We start from the raw sequence: 17,228 nt of genomic DNA on the forward strand, positions 1-17,228 counted from the left end.
CGTTAAACCGAGGCACGTCAATCACCATGTGTTAGTTGGTGGACGTTAAACCGAGGCACGTAAATCACCATGCGTTAGTTGGTGGACGTTAAACCGAGGCACGTCTACCACCATGCGTTAGTTGGTGGACGTTAAACTGAGGCATGTCTACCACCATGTGTTAGTTGGTGGACGTTAAACCGAGGCACGTCTACCACCATGTGTTAGTTGGTGGACGTTAAACTGAGGCACGTCTACCACCATGCGTTCGTTGGTGGACGTTAAACTGAGGCACGTCTACCACCATGCGTTAGTTGGTGGACGTTAAACTGAGGCACGTCTACCACCATGCGTTAGTTGGTGGACGTTAAACTGAGGCACGTCTACCACCATGTGTTAGTTGGTGGACGTTAAACTGAGGCACGTCTACCACCATGCGTTAGTTGGTGGACGTTAAACGGAGTCACGTCTACCACCATGCGTTAGTTGGTGGACGTTAAAACCGAGGCACGTCTACCACCATGTGTTAGTTGGTTGACGTTAAACTGAGGCACGTCTACCACCATGCGTTAGTTGGTGGACGTTAAACCGAGGCACGTCTTTCACCATTTGTTAGTTGGTGGACGTTAAACCGAGGCACGTCTACCACCATGTGTTAGTTGGTGGACGTTAAAACGAGGCATGTCTACCACCATGCGTTAGTTGGTGGACGTTAAACCGAGGCACGTCTACCACCATGTGTTTGTTGGTAGACGTTAAACCGAGGCACGTCTACCACCATGCGTTAGTTGGTGGACGTTAAACCGAGGCACGTCTACCACCATGCGTTAGTTGGTGGACGTTAAACCGAGGCACGTCTACCACCATGCGTTAGTTGGTGGACGTTAAACCGAGGCACGTCTACCACCATGCGATCGTTGGTGGACGTTAAACCGAGGCACGTCTACCACCATGCGTTAGTTGGTGGACGTTAAACCGAGGCATGTCTACCACCATGCGTTAGTTGGTGGACGTTAAACCGAGGAACGTCTACCACCATGTGTTAGTTGGTGGACGTTAAACCGAGGAACGTCTACCACCATGTGTTAGTTGGTGGACGTTAAACCGAGGCACGTCTATCACCATGCGTTAGTTGGTGGACGTTAAACCGAGGCACGTCTATCACCATGCGTTCGTTGGTGGACGTTAAACCGAGGCACGTCTACCACCATGCGTTAGTTGGTGGACGTTAAACCGAGGCACGTCTACCACCATGCGTTAGTTGGTGGACGTTAAACCGAGGGACGTCTACCAGCATGCGTCAGTTGGTGGACGTTAAACCGAGGCACGTCTACCACCATGCGTTAGTTGGTGGACGTTAAACCGAGGCATGTCTACCACCATGCGTTAGTTGGTGGACTTTAAACTGAGGCACGTCTACCACCATGCGTTAGTTGGTGGAGGTTAAACCGAGGCACGTCTACCACCATGCGTTAGTTGGTGGACTTTAAACCGAGGCATGTCTACCATCATGCGTTAGTTGGTGGACTTTAAACTGAGGCACGTCTACCACCATGCGTTAGTTGGTGGAGGTTAAACCGAGGCACGTCTACCACCATGCGTTAGTTGCTGGAGGTTAAACCGAGGCACGTCTACCACCATGCGTTAGTTGGTGGATGTTAAACATCCAACAGTGTCCGCGAAGAGTAGGTGAGCTATTGCTGGCACACTCAACAAATTACAATTTCCTGCCACAACCAGCAGAGGGCATTGCATCAGTGGCCCCACCGTGCTCTCAACCAATGATGCTACCCCGTAGCCTTGTGCTGCATACAAAATAAATAAATAAACTTTGAACATTCAAAGTAGCCTTACACACTACATAGCCCTTGCCTCCTACACACTACATAGCCCTTGCCTCCTACACACTACATAGCCCTTGCCTCCTACACACTACATAGCCCTTGCCCCCTACACACTACATAGCCCTTGCCCCCTACACACTACATAGCCCTTGCCCCCTACACACTACATAGCCCTTGCCCCCTACACACTACATAGCCCTTGCAGTTTTAAGGATTATGCGAGGCTCGGTAAGATATTTGCGTTTCAAGGAAGGTGTATGGATTGCAAAGTTTGTGGCCATAAAGACTACGGGTTGCTGTCACCTGTCTCTGTAAAGATTTGGCCTGTTTAGCATTCCTGTCCAAGCTCATGATGTTGAGCAGCAAGGTTCAAATTCTGTGGACTGTCCATTGTCTGCTGCCGTTCATGTAATGATTGTAAGAGCACACCGATGTCTCCTAATGTCTTTGTCCAGCATGTGATTTCTGTGAAATGGCATTCCCGAGTAAATACTTGCACATGGTATTTTAAAAGACATTGGTGCATAATCCTGAATCTTCATTCCCTTTCCGAGTTCTCCAATTAGCCGAATGCAAATGGATTTCACCCACGGCCTTGGTTGCGTGGGGGGCAGTCGCACTGTGTTCGTTTACACGAAGTTCGTTTACACGAAGAGGTGGGAGGAAAAACCGAACTGGCTGGAATTTCAAAATATGCTGCGTTTCTCGCCCCAAGTGGGATTTGCCGTGCCACGTCAACATGGCCGTCCTTCTCACAACCGGTCTTTATGCGAGTTTTTGACAGTTTTTTTATTTTCTCCCTCCCGTACCGGCATCTGGTTCACCTGCGTAATATTGCAATCCACAGGTGAGTGTATGCTTCGGACGACTTAAGCTGCCGTTGCTTGTTCTTATAATAGTGGGGCAACTTAGCATAACAATTGTGCATTTTGTGAGGAAAGCACCAAATTTGGTACACTAGTAGACTATCATATTATGAAAAGATCTGGATATTGGGCCATCTCAGATTCAGAGATTTGATTTTTGCAAGATTTCGATTCGATTGGGATCGAAGAGAACACCTTCTTCGTCTTCTGTACAGTGAAGTTGCCAGCCCTGAATTCTCTGGCTACATCTGGGTGCTTCATTGGGAGTGCAACCGTGTCCCTCAGGTGAACAGGGACCCACCTGGCATAGTGTGCGTGGTCTAAGGCATGGAACCATGGGACCAGTTCCGTCAGGGCATCAAGGTACATCGTGAATGAAGCCTGCCGCAGAGAACGCACGTAGACCAGTACCAACATCTCTAGTTCCAGCACAGTTGCCCAGTACTGAAAGTTGGGAATGTCTTCTCCTCTCTGGTGACACCAGTCTTCGAACTCAGGCAGGTCTTCTGCATCATCAGCATACGTCATACAGTGGCGTTCATACGCACGGTGTTGCAGGATGTGCAGTGCCGCTGCAGTGATTTGATGAGCTCTTCTTGTGCGGGTGACGTGGGCAGCTCGCAGGAAGGAGTCGGCCGTCCCTGGCGTTGCAATCTCAGCTTGCAAATCTGCAAAATCTGCAAATCTTGCAAAAATCAAATCTCTGAATCTGAGATGGCCCAATATCCAGATCTTTTCATAATATGATAGTCTACTAGTGTGCCAAATCTGGTGCTTTCCTCACAAAATGCACAATTGTTATGCTATATTTAGCTTAGCTGCCAGACTATAATTCAAAATAATTATCAAAAACTTATTTAATTGTGTAATAGTTAAAGGAAAGTCACCCCAATTACGCATAGAGAATGCTTCTTCATGTTGATCATGAATATTCTGCTTTGTCGATGCAAAAGGCCTAATTATTATTTGGAGTCAAGCAATTTTTCCTTTCTTTCTTTCCTTTATTTATTTATTTTAATTTTTTGCTTAATTAATCAATAAATTGTGCCTCGTGGACCGCTCAACTGCTCGAGGGTAGGGGCTCGCTGTTGCTATAGCGTGTCGTGGTTCGTGGTGTGAAAGGCATTGGAGAGGTGGGATTGGGTATTGTGTGGGGGTGGGGGGGGAGAAGGTGGGGGGGAAGGAGTGTCGGGGTGAGAGGAGGGTCTGCGGGGAATGGATTTGGGGTGTGGGTGGGGAAGGATTGCTGAAAGGCACTCTTTATGCACACCAAAGCGGAGCCTGTCTCGAAACGCGCAGTCTGCTGCTGGGACAGAAAGTTTTGGGGCCATTTGGAGGAAAGATAAGTGCTAGCAACTTATTCAAAAAGCTTACCAGCAAAGTTAAGAACAAAATCTTAGCAAAAAGTGAAATTTACTTTTCAAGCAAATTAATTTTTTTTGAAGTCAATTTATATGCGAGTCCTTATGATCTTGCATTAATATGGGAAAGGCCTCTAGCAAGCAGGCATGCTTTGGCCTTGCGGCATGCTCTGGAAAACCATCTGATGATGACTTAGGTGTTGAAGACAATGCGCCTACGCATCCTCCCTACAACCCGCTGCTGCTGAATGAACAAGCCGAACAGGTCAGAGGTTAAAACCAGAGGTACCAGAACTTTAACGACCTCTACAATTGTGGTTGCGCTGCTAATAGGAGCGTTTCTGTATTGGCATGTTGAATGAGACACATGTTGATAGGTCTGCTGGGAAAGTTGTTTGGAAATGGCGGTTGAGGTTGAGGACATTTTTGCTTCTCCATGGTGAGCAAGTCCTTCATTTAGATTTTTCGGCTTGTGGGAGATAAACTGCCACCCCTGGTGATTCGCTTGCAGGGCGATGCATCAATGTGCATTCGACGTCATTGGATGGACGTTAAACCGTGGGATCAGTATGCCAGCATAGGTAGTCAGTGGATGTTAAAGGTCTCGCGGTATATTTGGCGTAAAGTATGCGAGTTATCGCCGGCACCATGAACAAATTACAAATCCTTACCCAATTCAACTTCACTTGAGTGTCATGCCTGCCCAGCCTGTTCGTGAAAGATTTGGCCCGAAAAGGTTCCCCAGCTGACCCCACAAGGTCGGAATAATTGGACTCATTTAGAAAGTAATATAAGTCGTCATTTAATTTTGGAGGCTCAATCAAAATAATCCTGAAGATATGTTTTTGAGCTTAAATCTTAGGTTCTTGCATCACATCTCTCTTTGGCAAATAAAACTAATTTGTGACAAATATAACTCATTTCAATTTGTGATTAATAAAACTTTGTTTCAGTGCTCTCGATGTGGATTTTGATTATAGTACAGGCCTTTAAAATTTATTTTGTAAAATAATTTAATTGTGATCACCTTGCTGTGTTGGAGCTATTTTAACTTTGGCAATCTTTATCAATTTGTTTATAATTACCTCAATCATATAGAGCAATTAATGCACCATACATTGTTGGTTGACGTTGCTCTCATCCACCTTAGGCTTTCCAGAAGGACCAGATTGAGCCTCTGCAGAGTGAGGTTCAGAAGATGAATGGATTGGGTCAGGGTCTCATCCAGAGTGCAGCAAAGGGAGTCAGTACACAAGGTCTAGAGCTAGACCTTGAGCAGATTGGCACTAAATGGGATGTGCTCAGCAAAAAGGTGTGTTTGGCATATTAAGCTTGTGTTTTTGAATGCATAAGATTCAGGAAAGAAAGAAACGAGCAGTATTTGGATTTTCTTTTTTGTTTCTACTCACAATGTCCAATACCCAACATTTAAATTGTTGTCCTTGGTTTGTTATGGTGTCGTGTAATTGTCATGACCCAAACGGACCTCTTGCTTTGTGTTACGGGTTCCTCTACGATCTGGTCTCGGTATACCTCCGAACCCCGAGAGGAGCCACGGCAGAAAAATACGTTACTCTGGGTTAGAAATCAATAGTGAAACCACACCCATGATTATAAACAAGCAAATATTGTATTGAAAATCACACAGAAATAACGGTACAACCAATGCAATAGCAATCAAAAGTACACTTCATACATCTTATGATGGTACCATCAGCTAACAGGCATAAGGTAACTCACTGCATTCCCTGTGAGTGAACAAGAACCCTCCTCAATGTCTCTATAACTCCCAGGTGATCCACTCCTGGGAGTAGTGATGAGACAATGAGGCGATTGCTGAAGCGTAGGCAAAGCGGAGACATTCACGTGGTCCAAACCGAAGGTAAACTGGCAGCGGGATGGGAAGTCCCAAAGGCCCCCTCCAGACGTGCACGTTCACAGCTCAATCAGCAAACCGCAATGTAATTGGAGACGAAGCGGTCGCACACACACATCCCCAACAAGACAGTAGGATGTTGGGGTAAAGCTGGCGCGAAGCAAAACCTTTATAGGTGTCCGAAGCGTGAGGCTCAAAATGGCCGATGGCTCGTACTTGAGTCGATGCGACTAGGCGAGGATTCGTCGAAATCTCAGCGCCCAAACCTGGCTACGCCGATTTTCCAATTCCAGTGATAATTCCTATCGCCGGATGTCCTTTCAAGGAACTCAAAATTCCCTCGCGACTTTCAGTGGACCACGCTCGCTACGGAGCCGCGACGTCACGCGTCTTCTCCGACTTTTCTCGCCATGCCTCTTCCTCTTCTCTCCCTCGTCTTCCGGTTCGGTTTCCGGTATCATTTAAAGTTAGCCTTTTTAACTTTGGATAACTGTTCGTGAATAATAAACCTTTTGAGAATAATAATAGTACATAATATCAGAAATATGTCAAGTGGCTGAAAACCACAACAACGGAAGTTACGAATCCGTAACATTTCCATTTCAATAGCATTTGAGATAAAACTAGAAAGCATCTTAAAATATTGATGTAGCCCTAATTGTCCTTCACGCATCCAGTTTGTACTCCAACTAAACTTGGCAAAAGAGCTAAAAACATTTTCAATGCAAATTTTCTCATAATAAAAGTGTGTTGAAAATTTGATGGCGAAGGCCTGGCCAGACATACTGAAGCTGAAATGGAAAACGAATAAATAAACACGGAAGCATTATTTACAAAAAAAACAAACAAACAAAAAACAGGAAGTCCCACCCTGCGCATTGGTGGACGGGCTGATGAGGCCTATTTCTACTTACTGTGACTTTGCCCTTTGACATCTTGACCCAATTCTTATTTAGTGTTCTCCATATTCTCATAATAATAATAATAATAATAATAACAAGTACAGATACATTCAAAGAACACCGCCCCCATGCCAAATAAACAAATAACATCCTCCAGCACGGCATTGCCGGGACGCCTTCGGCGCCCGGCGATATCGCCATGCAGCACATAGAGACAGTATTGGGAGGGAGTACAATCATTTATTGACTAATTGCATAATTATTGACTAATTGTCAATGACTAATTGCATAATATTGACTAATTGCAACGAATTGCATAAGTCTTTAAAACAGCTGTTCACCACCATCTCTTATCTTCTCTTATCCAAAACCTTGATCTTTTCTACCCCCGTTAATTTACCCCAGATCCACTTTTTTGAAATACCGACTTCTTTCCTGGAAGTCCTAGCAGGGTACATTTGTTTTTACCTCTCCCACCCCTCCCTTCATCTACCCCTCCCACCCAAGCCCTCTCCCTCCCACAGATCTCCCGATGTCTCTGTTCTCTACTGTTGTACTTGCCCCATCCCTCTCTCTCCTCATCTTGCCTCCTGCTCCCTTCATTATATGTTTTATGTGTCCGTTTCTGTTTTTTTGTAATTAATGTTAGCTCTTCCACGAGCCTCAATCTTGTATACAAAAGAAAAAAAAATTAAAATCGTGCTCACTATTGTGCCGAAATTTCACCTTCCTAGCTCAAAGGATGGCTGAGATATCGCCCGGACAAACAAACAAACAAACAAACAAAAAAACAAGAAAGAAAGAAACCGGAGTGAAAACAGTACTCTCTTTCAGCGCACGTCATCGCCTGGGCCCCTTTCGGTGCACGGCAATGACGTCAAGCAGCGCCTGGAGATGGCATCGGAAAGGAGAGGTGTACAATGATATAAGAAGAGAAGGCCACTCCTTTTTGCATCTGCAAATGCATATGGCTGCCGAATCAGTTTCTAGGCTATTGCGCACAATCCTGGATAGGTCGCCACTCCGACGTAGGATACGGATACTTGAATGGCTCATTCTTCCTTGTACATGGGTACTCATTTTGCTCATTTTACCGACCTCGGAAAGATGGCAGTCTGAGTCAACCCACCTGGGGTTAATTGAACGGCATGACAAGGGCTTTTGAACTCAGGACCCTATGATCTTATGCCAGCCACCTTAACCGTTAGGCCACACGAGGCCCATACTAATAATAAGTTTGTTGAAAATTTGATGACAAAAGCTCAAATGGTAAAAAGTTATTTCCTGGACACACAGACACACACACACACACACACACACACACACACACACACACACACACGCAAAACCCGGTCTACCGCTGCGTAGGGAACGGGCCAATGAATGAGCTGATTGGAAATCTTTAGAAAGTTAGGTGCAGCAATGTAGTCATGTGCATTGAATTGTTTCAATATTCTCGTGTTTTAATATGAGAAGCCATCTCAGAGCGATGTTTGCAGCATGCTAATTTGGCCACAGGCCTGCTTTTATTTGAATAAAATGCTAGACTTGCAGGCCCTCTGCTGACCAACTTTGATCCTTCCGAACTCCTCAGGTTACTGATCGGTCAGCACTGCTGCAGCAGGCGTTGCTTCATTGTGGAAAGTTCCAGGATGCGTTTGAGTCTCTGTTAAGTTGGCTCAATGACATGGAGGAGCTGACAGCTAATCAAAAGCCTCTGTCGGCTGAGTTCAAAGTGGTGAAGGCTCAAATTCAGGAACAGAAGGTAAAAAATAATGCGAGTGCAATTGTGACCGTCACTCCATTTGTGTAAGGCTGTGATGTTGAGCTTCACTTGTGGGGGAAAAATGAATGAATGAATGATCGCTTTTAGGCCATTTTCCCCGCTAGAGCGGGGGTTAGCCTTGCGGGCCCCATGACAATCATGGTTCCCTGTTTGAGGCAATGTTTTTATGGCCAGATGCCCTTCCTGACGCCAACCCTTAGTCGCCTCTTACGATGCGCAGGGATACGGTGTACCTATTCTAAATCGGGGTACACACCGGGATCATTCATCCCAGCAAGCTGGTACTCAATTTTCCGACCTCGGAAGGATGACAGGCTGAGTGAACCCCCCTGGTGCTAATTCAGCGATCGACCGGGATTCGAACCCAGGATCCTAGGATCCCAAGCCGGCACCCTAGCCGCTAAGCCAACACCAGGCATTATTCACTTGTGGGGGAAAGTAAAATAAAACTAAAAATTCCAACCACAAAGGAATAGTTCTTCACCTGATTCCTTTAATTTAAAAGAAAAAGGTTAATTTTTTTGGTGCTCAATGTCAAGCTTCCACACATCGTGATGTCTTCTTGAAACGGATCTCTTTCATTGCAGCTGCTTCAGAAGCTGTTGGATGATCGGAAGCCAAGCGTTGAAATGATACAAAGTGAAGGGACGCAGCTTGCTGCTGCCGCTGAGCCTGCCGACCACGACCGCTTCCTGCAGCAGTTGGACAGCCTTGCACATAGGTGGGAAGGCCTGCTATCGAAGGCCGAGGCAAGGTGAGTCTGAGCACCATGCGTAAAGTACATCTCACAACACATCTCACGTAAAGTACAAATGTAAACTATTGCACGATACCTTCACATACTTCCATACTTCACATAATAAATAAGAGTTCCCTTGCAAGGAACTTAAATGCAGTGCAGCAGGCCTTTAGGCCCACCAAGCCTGCACAATGATTGCCAACCCACGTTTGTTTATCCGTGCTCTATCCTTTTTAAATGCTGAGCATCAAACCAGTAACCGTCACATATTGTTTTTAAAGTCTTTCGTATGACCTGGCCGGCATTCAAACCTCTGACCTCCCAGACTCAGAGTGGGGCACTAATCATTATGCCACTAGGCCTAGTTTATGCAGCTTATAGTATGCTGGTTGCATAAAAATAATGACTACCCACTGCTGTATGCTCTTCATTTTGATTTGGTCTCTCTCCATGCTCTTACCTTAGGCAAAAGCAGTTGGAGTCCATACAGGTGGTCGCGGAGAAGTTTCACACCATATTGGAGCCCCTCCTTGAGTGGTTGAGCAACACAGAACGCAAGCTCTCCAGCCTAGAACCTGTCGGGACTCAGGCGCCCAAGATCCAACAGCAGATACTACAACATAAGGTGGTACAGGGCTCTATTGTATGTCGACCCAGAATTTTGGTGTTATGATCACTGTCCTTCCATTCATTAATTTCCATTGCCACTTACTGACGGCCTTGAGTGTTGGAGAAAGTTTAGCGCACCCAGTCTGTCCAATCACTGCTCGTGTGAAATTTCATTGCATTTCTAAATTTGTCATTTTTGTTTGATTTGCGCCATTTTTCTCTGATTTTATTTTTCAAACACATTTTTTTTGTTTTGCATATTATTTTGTGATTTTATTTGCCTTTTTTTTGCCACCCTTCTAAATTGCTTTGACACTTGGCCACTCCCTCCCTCATTACTTTTACCAAACTATTCGGGCCTACCATATTCATGAAAGCAGTCTCTGGAAGAGGTCCTGAGTGGCCAGAGCCAAACACTCCACAACCTGCTCGAGGTTGGTCAGTCATTGAAGGCTGCATGTGCTGCTGAGGAGGGGGAACAGGTTCAGGGGCGGATGGACCTGGCACAGAGCTCATACCTTGAGGTGCAAGATATATGCCGTCACCGAACTGCCCTGCTCGCCAGTGCTCTCGCTGATGCTCGACTTTTTGGTGAGGATGAGGTGGAGCTCCTCAATTGGCTGGCTGATGTTGGAGATCGCTTGGCCACCATTTCCATCAAGGATTACCAGGCATCTGTACTGAAAGCTCAACATGATGAACACCTGGTATTGAATCTATCACCTTTTCCCTCTATCCTCTCTCTCTCCCTCTCTCCGCCCTGCCCCAATATTAAAACACTCCACAGTTCCTTTCTCTGCTGTTCTTTTCATCACCTGCTTCATACCATCTGGCTTCTTTCAACATTTTCCCTTTGCTTGATTTCAGGAAAGTTGAATGATGAAAGAAACTCTTTGCCGTCACCACTTTTGAGGTTTCGCATATCTGTCTCTTTGTGGTCTTTTTTTTCTTTTTAAATAGAGTTTACATGAAGAGATCTTGTCTCGGAAGCAGAGCATGGACCAGGCTGTGAAAAATGGTCAGACCCTCCTCAAGCAGACGACCGGTAGGACTGATCTGTCCACTTTATGATCAACTAACTTGTTTCACTGCAGAGTCCTTTCATTGTTTGTTGCTGTTAATGCTGCACTCCCATAAGAGGTGCCATGACAGCTAATGGCTCCCTCCACTCCAAAGATACAGCTATAGGACACTTGTCTCCATCCAGTTTGGTTTGAATCATTAATTGATGATTCTGTGACTCACCTTTCAGGAATGCATTACAGGCGCACCGTTGAACACGGCAATACACCCGTTCAAAATCTATTCTAAATTGCTGTGAAACCAGTTGTTTTAATATTTGGCATTCCTATGGCAGGTGACGAGATTCTAGCCATTCAACAAAAACTGGACGACATCAAAACTCGTTACACAGAGATCGGCACAAGCAGCAACAAAGCGCTCAAAATGCTGGAAAAGGCTCTCCAGCTGGCCACGCGTTTTGAAGCTGGACACGAGCAACTGAACAACTGGATGGGTCGGGCAGAAGCTGAACTCATTGAGCTAGGTGTCCTGCAGGAAGTAAAGGAGGAGTGCTCATCACTGCAGGACAGGCAAAATGTAAGTGATTGCTTCGTTGTTGCTTTCCAAATACATGGAGGTGGCCATATACTTTTTTTTTTTTTTTTAATCTAAAATTAGCAGTTGTAATTTGACAGAATGTATGTTGGCCTGTTGTGTTGAACAGATACTGCGCAAAGAGTTGGCTGAGTGGCACGTATCTCTCGACACCCTCAACGAAGTGGGCAATGCTCTACTGGAGGTGGTGCCGTGGCACGCACGCGACGGCCTCGACTCGCTCATTGCGGCCACCAACGAGCGCTACCGCTGCCTGCGGAACGATGTCGAGCAGAAAGTGCAGGAGCTCAATGCAGCTGTGCAGCGCAACCAACGGGTTGGTATTTTACAATTTTCACTCTTTTGGAACGCACTTTCAGCTTTCTACGAACCAGCGAACTTATGCTTCTTCTTCATACAAAATTGGTCGTTATCATGATTGGTGGAGTAATGGTTGGAGCGTCTGCTCTGGTTCTGGGAAGTCTGTGGTTGAAACGCCAGCTGAGTCGTACTAAAGACTTCAAAAAATGCAACGTGCTGCTTCCTTGCTTGATGCTAAGCATTTTAAAAGATAAGAACGTGAACAAACAACGCTGGGAATGCATTGGAAAGCCACCCAGTATATGCCTTGCCAATAAACTCATTCGGCACCACCGACGCTCTGTAAAGTTAATGGTAAATTAAAATTTTAAAATGATGATGAAGACAAATAGGCTGAAAAAATAATTGATACAACATGATGCTGATGATGCTATTTCAGGGGAAAAACTCAGTAAGTCGCACGTTTTCACAGAATGTCCGATCCAAAGCACGCAACCACTGGTGGCATTGATGCCTGGCCTAAAGAACCATGACAATGTTGAATCTGGGAATAAAAGAAAAATTGCATGCTCAGTCAGGGTCGCCCAGATAGCTCAGAGGGCAGGGCATTGGTACGGTTTTCCAGAGGACCTGGGTTTGATTCCTGGTCTGGGCATGTAATTTTCCTACATATATCAATTTAATTATTTAATCCTGTTCATTAATCGAATTGCTTCACCACGCCCCCAGTGGTGTTCATAATAGAGGACATGGATTTGTTCCCCCATTGGAGGAAGACCCTCTCGTGTTCAGGCCGTTGGTGCTCCTATGGTTGGCAGCGAGTGCCCCGGAAGCATTGACAGAAAGAGAGTGGCAATCATGTGTGTGTGAAAATTGCATGCTCAGTCAGGGTCGCCCAGATAGCTCAGAGGGCAGGGCACTGGTACGGTTTTCCAGAGTACATGGGTTTGAATCCTGGGCATGTAATTTTCCACATATATCAATTTAATAAAAGAAAGGTTCCTTTCCAGTTTGGAGAACTTAAATTAAAGCTTTCACATAATAGTTTCAGAGTAACCTATGGGGTGTACCATCAAGCTCATGTTTGATAAAACCCAACATTTCTTTGAATACAAGTCATTTTAACCCGCATTTTAACCCGATAAGCCAATGATTGTAATTTGGAGTCTGTTTACCGGCCTCGTCATGATGCATGTGTTGCCTTTCATGTGAATGGGTGCAGTTCGATCAGGCCGTGGACAATGAGCTGGTCTGGATCGCAGAGACCCATCGTAAGCTCCGGGCCCTCGATGACATCAGCGTGGAACCGGATCGCACGGCATCGCAGCTGCAAGTGCAAAAGGTGCTGAGCTGTTTGCGCTTGATTTCACCTAATTGTCTTTCATTCGATACATAAATTGTGATTGTTTGCACATGTGTCGATCTTTCAGTGAGGGCACGTACCAAAACCCCATTGATTTTAATGTTGAGGGGAAAGATGTTGACATGTCTGATAAATGCTGGTATAAATTGCAAAATTGAAGCATGGGGAAGCGGTTTTGACGCATTTCTTTTTCTTTTCGCCGAAGTGGTTAAGTTGAAATTAGATTCAACACATCTGCTGCAAATTACTTACCGTTTTCTGTTAGGCGGTGTATTGGTATAGGCATTATCTGTTAGGCATTGATCTGTTGTCTGTTAGGTATTGACCCTAATGTCAATGTTTGTATGTGTCGGATTCGATGCAAAATAAATTGTTTCTGTGACTGTAATGTTTGTGGAGCTGATATTTCTATTCTAAAAGTTGAGTCGAGTAAAAAGGTACTCTGCGCCAGTACTGGTACTGGTACTGGTAAAAGGTCGCCATTGGGCTTTCGTGTCCGCCACAATACGTTATAATGTTGTAGTTTGACGTTAATCTGGGTAGAAAGATCGCCAGAATTTGAGAGATTGCCAGTTACCTACGGATATAAAATCGTCCAGCAAGTATGGGTAGTTTCTAGAGGGAGGGACTTCCATGAATGTTCTCTCTCTGAGGATGTAGAGGGGGAGGGAGGACTTCCAATCAAGAGTTGCTTTATTGTGTACGGTGCTGTGCCAAAGTTTTGGATTACAGCTTTGGCTTTGACTTTGCTGGAATAAACTCGTGTTTGGAGTTCACCCGCATGCCCGTATGGATCAATCGAGTAAATAACCTTCTGGATTGTTGTGTCAACATCCAATTCTACCATAATGCTCAACGTATTACTAAACTACCTGGGAGTTTGTTCTATTTCGGGAATTATTTATGAGCTGTCCTGAATTTATCTACCTGTTTTAGGCGTTTTCTATTGACATCCTTCGACATAACGATTCCATTGACCAGCTGGTGAAGACTAGTGAAGAACTGAAGTCATCATGTAGCGAAGAGCAGAAGGCAGCTGCACAGGTGTGTATAATTTTGCTGATTGGTAGATGACTACCTGCTATTGATTTGAATTGAAGTTACGCATATATATCTGTGTGTGTGTGTGTGTGTGTGTGTGTGTGTGTGTGTGTGTGTGTGTGTGTGTGTGTGTGTGTGTGTGTGTGTGTGTGTGTGTGTGTGTGTGTGTGTGTGTGTGTGTAAAAGGATGGTGTTGTTCTATTTTCATTACCCATTTCTCACCGTTTCGAGCATCATCTCGAAACATTATATAAATAACTTACAATGTCTTACAATTCTGCTTATGTCATCTAAATTACTTCCAATTCCAATTTCATTTTATTCTCTTCGGCCTAGTCAAAAATAGACCTTTCCGAAAGCGTTCACCATGCTTGACGATGTCACGGCATTCAGGTGGGCAATGCTTCAAACCCAACCTTCACAAAAATGTTATTGTTGGACCTGTCATCATTTATTCCATTTGTCACAGGATTGATGTTGTTGTTCTATGGCCCTCCTGTCCTATCAAATCCAATACCATCCCATCACTCATCTTTGATGGGATTATGAGCTACGGATGGGTGGTACTTCGCGCACCAATCTTTCATGGATTCGTTGTTGTTGTAGTTGTTCTGTGGTCCTCCAATCCTATCAAATCCCATTTCATCCCATCACCCATCCTTGACTCGTATATTCTCATGAATTCTGCATAATATTGCACCCGAGGGCCATTTTCTGTTATTATCCATTTTGTTATATTTTTTTCACACATGTGTGGCAGGAGAAGCTGAGTGTGCTCCATCAGCGCTATGCGGCCACTAGCCAGCTAAACGCCGAGAGGCAGGAGAACCTCGAGCGAGCATACATGCTCGCGACACAGTTCTGGGAAACGAGGGATGAGCTTGAGCCATGGCTCCAGTCAGCCCAGAATGGCGTCCATGCCCTTCCACCTCCTTCCATCGAACAGGATGTGCTGCGTAAACAACAGGAAGACCTCCGCGTGAGATGTGCCACCAAGGAAATTTACTGTATATTGTGAACTACATTGTGAATTTTACTGTTGAGCGTTTAACTTGCATGTAATTGTAAGCCTATCACAAGTGAAGATTCCAAAACAAAGTTGCATGGATATTACTCATTTTCAGAACCTTCGTGAAGCCATGGCCGAACATAAGCCACACGTGGATAAGCTGAACAAGCTGGGACCACAGCTGGCTGCACTGAGCGATGCCGAGGGTCCTAGAGTGCGGCACACATACGAGTCTGTCACTTCCGTCTACGGAGAAATCCGCCATGAAGTTCAGCAATGGGCCGTTGGTCTCGACAAAGCACTCACGCAGTCTTCTCAGGTACTCCAACCCACTTCCTGATGCTTACACTGGGAAACTACAATAGCTGTGGCATTTGGATCTTTCTAAACAGAACACTTTGAGTCAGAAGCAAGGGATGGCAACGGTGCATGGGATGATGTCAGTGTGATGATGTGAATATTTGTAACCTAACCATGATTTTCATTTCTGACTTGTCTTGCATGAAAACCATTTCCTGAAACTTGCTGGAATGTAGATAAAAGAGGTAAGAGATTTATCTTTCCATTCACACTGCTGTAGTTAACACAACAAGAGTAATACTTTGTCACTCAATAATCCAATAGTGTATGAGTATTGTCCTTACCTGATTATCTCGCAGATTGTGCTGTGATTTATTGCTTTCCCTTTCCGAGTTGTAATGGGCACTTGTCTACTTGTGCAAAACATCACGTGCAAACAACGGGAATTTTTATTGTGCCTCCACAGCTAACCCAGTGTTTCCGGGTTGTCCTTCTGACTGTCCATCTGTGTGTGTATGTCCATTATCATGTTTTTGTTACGATGATAACTTGTGAACCACTGAAGGGATTTCAACTATACTTTGCAAAAGTATGGACTGTAATGCAAAGACGAAATGATTTGATTTTGGGTTCAAAGGGTGAGTGTGCATACCTCTAGTCTTGGCCATTCTGCCAAGCCAAGTTAATATTATTATTATTATTATTATTATTATTATTATTATTATTATTACTAGGGCGTGCCCATACTATATATATATCTAAAATTATATCCCCCCCCCTCTATTTACATGAAATGGTTTGGTCCATTCGCAAAGCCAAAGCGAACGGCTTGCGAGTACGGTGACAATCCCCCCCCCCTCTATTTACATGAAATGGTTTGGTCCATTCGCAAAGCCAAAGCGAACGGCTTGCGAGTACGGTGACAATCCCCCCCCTCTATTTACATGAAATGGTTTGGTCCATTCGCAAAGCCAAAGCGAACGGCTTGCGGAGTTTGGTAAATAAATCGCCATAGCTCGGTAACTACTTCTCCGATTAATATGAAACCTTGAAAAGGCACATCCTCAGGTCCCCAGCAATATACCTGGCAAGTTTCAAGTATATCGGACCCGTGGTTGTCGAGAAACAGCGGTCACAGACAAACACACAGACACACACACATACACACACACATACACACACACATACACACACACATACACACAGAGATTACTGGAATTATAGATAGACTAGGACGTGCCCGTACGTGGGTGCCCGTACGTGCGTGCAAAAAAGCATGCGTGCAAACAACAACAACAAAAAAAAACTTTGAAACCACGTGGCAGTAACGACCACAGAACCCCCCCCCTCCCCTCTATTTACATGAAATGGTTTGGTCCATTCGCAACGACCACAGAACCCCCCCCCCCCCCTCTATTTACATGAAATGGTTTGGTCCAAAGCGAACGGCTTGCGGAGTTTGGTAAAGAAATCGCCATAGCTCGGTAACTACTTCTCCGATTAATATGAAACCTTGAAAAGGCACATCCTCGGGTCCCCAGCAATATACCTGGCAAGTTTCAAGTATATCGGACCGGTAGTTGTCGAGAAACAGCGGTCACAGACAAACACACACACACACACACACACACACAGA

General features: G+C 45.0%; 1 protein-coding gene across 1 annotated transcript in view; it reads left to right on the plus strand.

The window, feature by feature from the left end:
* LOC137411853 (microtubule-actin cross-linking factor 1) overlaps window positions 1–17,228 on the plus strand; it is a 237,442-nt gene that overhangs the window by 169,460 nt on the left and 50,754 nt on the right. The window contains exons 52-63 of the mRNA XM_078786818.1: window positions 5,201–5,362; window positions 8,423–8,593; window positions 9,202–9,368; window positions 9,819–9,978; window positions 10,343–10,669; window positions 10,923–11,007; window positions 11,320–11,561; window positions 11,689–11,895; window positions 13,102–13,221; window positions 14,179–14,286; window positions 15,044–15,262; window positions 15,408–15,611. Of these exons, the coding sequence (XP_078642944.1) occupies window positions 5,201–5,362; window positions 8,423–8,593; window positions 9,202–9,368; window positions 9,819–9,978; window positions 10,343–10,669; window positions 10,923–11,007; window positions 11,320–11,561; window positions 11,689–11,895; window positions 13,102–13,221; window positions 14,179–14,286; window positions 15,044–15,262; window positions 15,408–15,611 (2,172 nt within the window). The remainder of the gene's footprint in view (window positions 1–5,200; window positions 5,363–8,422; window positions 8,594–9,201; window positions 9,369–9,818; window positions 9,979–10,342; window positions 10,670–10,922; window positions 11,008–11,319; window positions 11,562–11,688; window positions 11,896–13,101; window positions 13,222–14,178; window positions 14,287–15,043; window positions 15,263–15,407; window positions 15,612–17,228) is intronic.

The sequence above is a fragment of the Myxine glutinosa genome, chromosome 11 (assembly GCF_964187855.1).
Source record: "Myxine glutinosa chromosome 11, kmMyxGlut1.1, whole genome shotgun sequence".
In the NCBI taxonomy this organism is placed as follows: Eukaryota; Metazoa; Chordata; class Myxini; order Myxiniformes; family Myxinidae; genus Myxine; species Myxine glutinosa.